The sequence below is a fragment of the Quercus lobata genome, chromosome 9 (genome assembly GCF_001633185.2).
Source record: "Quercus lobata isolate SW786 chromosome 9, ValleyOak3.0 Primary Assembly, whole genome shotgun sequence".
In the NCBI taxonomy this organism is placed as follows: domain Eukaryota; kingdom Viridiplantae; phylum Streptophyta; class Magnoliopsida; order Fagales; family Fagaceae; genus Quercus; species Quercus lobata.
In genome coordinates, this window is record NC_044912.1 from 22354350 (window position 1) to 22357407 (window position 3058).

Genomic DNA, 3058 nt, shown 5'->3' on the forward strand with positions numbered 1-3058 from the left:
AATTCAACTTTTCTTTCCTTCTAAGTATTTAATTTTAATTTATAGCAATAATCTAGAGTTTGAAACCTAAATAGAATTTATTATTATTATTTTAGGTAAAATATTGACTCACTAATGTGCAGTGAAAAGGGGGTAAAAGGATAAAAAATGTATAACCAAGAAAAGATGTGAAAACATGTGGGAGTGGAACTATATAAAATACGGGTGTCAAGGTTTTTTTTTTTTTTTTTTTTTTTTGAAACTGGAACATTCATCTATTTATAGCAAAAGAGAATCATGGCACAAGGCATTCAAAGTTGGTAGGGGTGAATCCTCCATCCAAAACACATCCTCATAAATATTCCTAGCATACTGCGCAAGAGCATGAGCTACCCAGTTACCCCCTCTCCTAATACAACTGAAATTTACCCAATGCATCCTAAAAACCAAGTGGCGCACATCATCCACCACATTGCCTAACAGAGACCAATCAGCCAAAGAAGAAGATAAAGCTTTCATGACATTACTATTATCTCCTTTGATCACAAGCTCTGAAAAGCTAGCATCAATGGCGAACTCCACTGCCTTTTTGCATGCTAACAGCTTTGCTTCTTCGTTGCTACTCACTGGTGGTCCACCTGTTGGCATCGTTGCCATAACCTCGCCCTTATTATTCCGTATAATAGCACCAAACCCAGCCCTTTTAGCTTCCACAAACACCGCTACATCAAAGTTTAATTTGAAGACCAAATTTGGAGGTGGTTTCCACACATCACCAACTAAATGCCCCATACTAGCAACACGCAAATTTCCTTGAGAGTTCCAATATTCCTCCAAGTACTCCACAGCTCTTCTGCATAACGTGCTTGGGTCTTGAAAGTTCAAATAGTGTATAAAACACCCTTGAACGTTTAGACCCCCAATTACAAAATAACCAATTCAAGCTTTATGACAAACAACTAGTGTGCGGAAAATGAACATAAGCTATACATAGAATTGGTAAACAATCTAAGCCAATTAAAATCACATCCACAACAGAAAATAAAAGGCAAAGATTAAGGGAAGAGAGATGCAAACACAAGGACAACACAACGATGTGTTATCGAAGAGGAAACCGAAGCCCTCGGCTTGAAACCTCTCCGCCACCCTCTAAGCGGTAAGTAATCCACTAGAAAATGTAGTTGGCATACATAAACAGCAATAGACCCTCCAAGCCTAATCTACCTAGTGTACCTAAGCCCTCCAAGCTTCTTGCTCCAACGAGGTTGCGCCGAACCTATTTCTTTTCTAGCTTCCCAGATTCCGCTACTTAACCATAGCATCAACCAATGTAAATTGGTTCATTCCTAACTACTTCCTAGAACACCAAATAGCCCTCTCATAGTAATGGATATGGTGAGAAAAAGGTTTTGGTAAAAGGCCTATCAAGGATTTAACAATAGAGAGGAAGAGAGTAGAGGAATTTGAAGAGTCTCTTATGTGAAGATTATGGATGAATCAATCTTGTTTTTCTCTAGGGTTTCTCTCTCAAAATTCGCTCTGGAAGCTCTCTTTCTTTCATGGGTATAAGGGGTATTTATACTAGGGTGAGAATGGAATGTGAAGAGTCAGGTTTTTCAAAACAAGGCTGGCTCGCGGCTTGGCCTCGCAGCTTGACTGAGTCGCGAGATCCAGCCACGAGATAACAGAACGGCCAGTTGTCCTATTTTGTCCTGTAGTGCTCCAGCTAGCATGATGCTTCAACTTCTGGCATGCCTAGCATATGTGCATCTTCTAGCAGCTTGAAGCCGCGAGTCACCCGCGAGATCCAATCGCAAATCTCACTCACTACCCTTACAAAAATCCCACCTAAATATAGGGTTACTAATTGCTGAAATACAAGCAAATTTGGCACGTAATAAAGCCAATAAGATAGTTGATTAAATTCAACCTTACAATCTCCTCCTTTGGCTATTCCGTGACAAAACCCTAAAATAGACTTTAGACTTAACATGTGAGTTGGAAACAGTTGAACAAAACTCACTCACACCTAACTCTAGAAATTGTGAAGCTCTTGAATCATATGAACATGAATCTCCTGAAACACAACAATACACCATGATCATTGTATGCAAAAATGCATGAAATGCATATGAAGTAGGCAATATGTGATCAAGCAAAGATGGAGTTAAGAAACAAATCATGGCTTGATCCAACAAATAATCATTATAAGGTAGTGACCATAATGCTCATTCACACTTGGAATGAACATTTGGACATATAAGCTAACAAGCTCAAAGCAAGTCACTTGCATGCCCAACACTCAACCAATGCATAATACACTAAGCATATGCATCTAGGAACAATCCTACAAGGGCATAAGAGTGACAGTACTTAACAAGAAAATGCATGACATTTAGATAGAAGTATTGATTTAACAAAGCAAAAAGGCTGCATAAAGCACAGTACAAACCATAAAGCCTACAGATAATGAACATAACCCTAAAAGCTTACAAAAGCAACATGGGTACAAATCATAAAAAGCTGAAAAACAACTTAAAGTAAAATATAGAAACTGCTTGCTGAAAAACTCCCCCTTAGATAGTTTTCTCCCCCTTTGATCAAGCTATCACTCCCCCTTTCATTGTATTCCCCTTATGACATCATCTCCCCTTTTTTGTCATGGAATAGCTACATATCCTTTTCTAGCTTCCTCCGAATCTGATCCAGTTGTGTTTGTAGGGAGGTAAACTTCATATCCCACCAAGTGCTGTGATGGTGTAAAGTAGATGTGAGTCCGGACATCTTGGTACTCAACTCGTGGACAGATGTTACAATGTTGTCAAGTTTTTCATCAAGGGAGAAAGTGCTAAAACGCAAACCACTGTGAGATGTGGAGGTTTCCGATTTGGCTCTCTTTCGACTATGACCAATGCTTGCATTGAATGTACGCATGTTGATTGGACTCGGTTTTGGGCAGGGAGATTCATCTGCTGTTGGGTAAATTCCTTTAAGCTTCAAGATCCTAAAAATGAGACAGCAAAAAGGAACACATATTTGTGACTCAGTTCGTAGAACCGTTTTGCGTAGAACGTGAAAG

At 39.2% G+C, this 3058-nt stretch overlaps 1 protein-coding gene across 1 annotated transcript; it reads right to left on the bottom strand.

Moving 5' to 3' along the window:
• Positions 1–258: 258 nt before the first annotated feature.
• Positions 259–771, bottom strand: LOC115961400. The gene has a single exon (XM_031080388.1). The coding sequence runs from the start codon at positions 769–771 to the stop codon at positions 259–261; it is 513 nt and encodes a 170-aa protein (XP_030936248.1).
• Between the last annotated feature and the right edge of the window lie 2287 nt (positions 772–3058).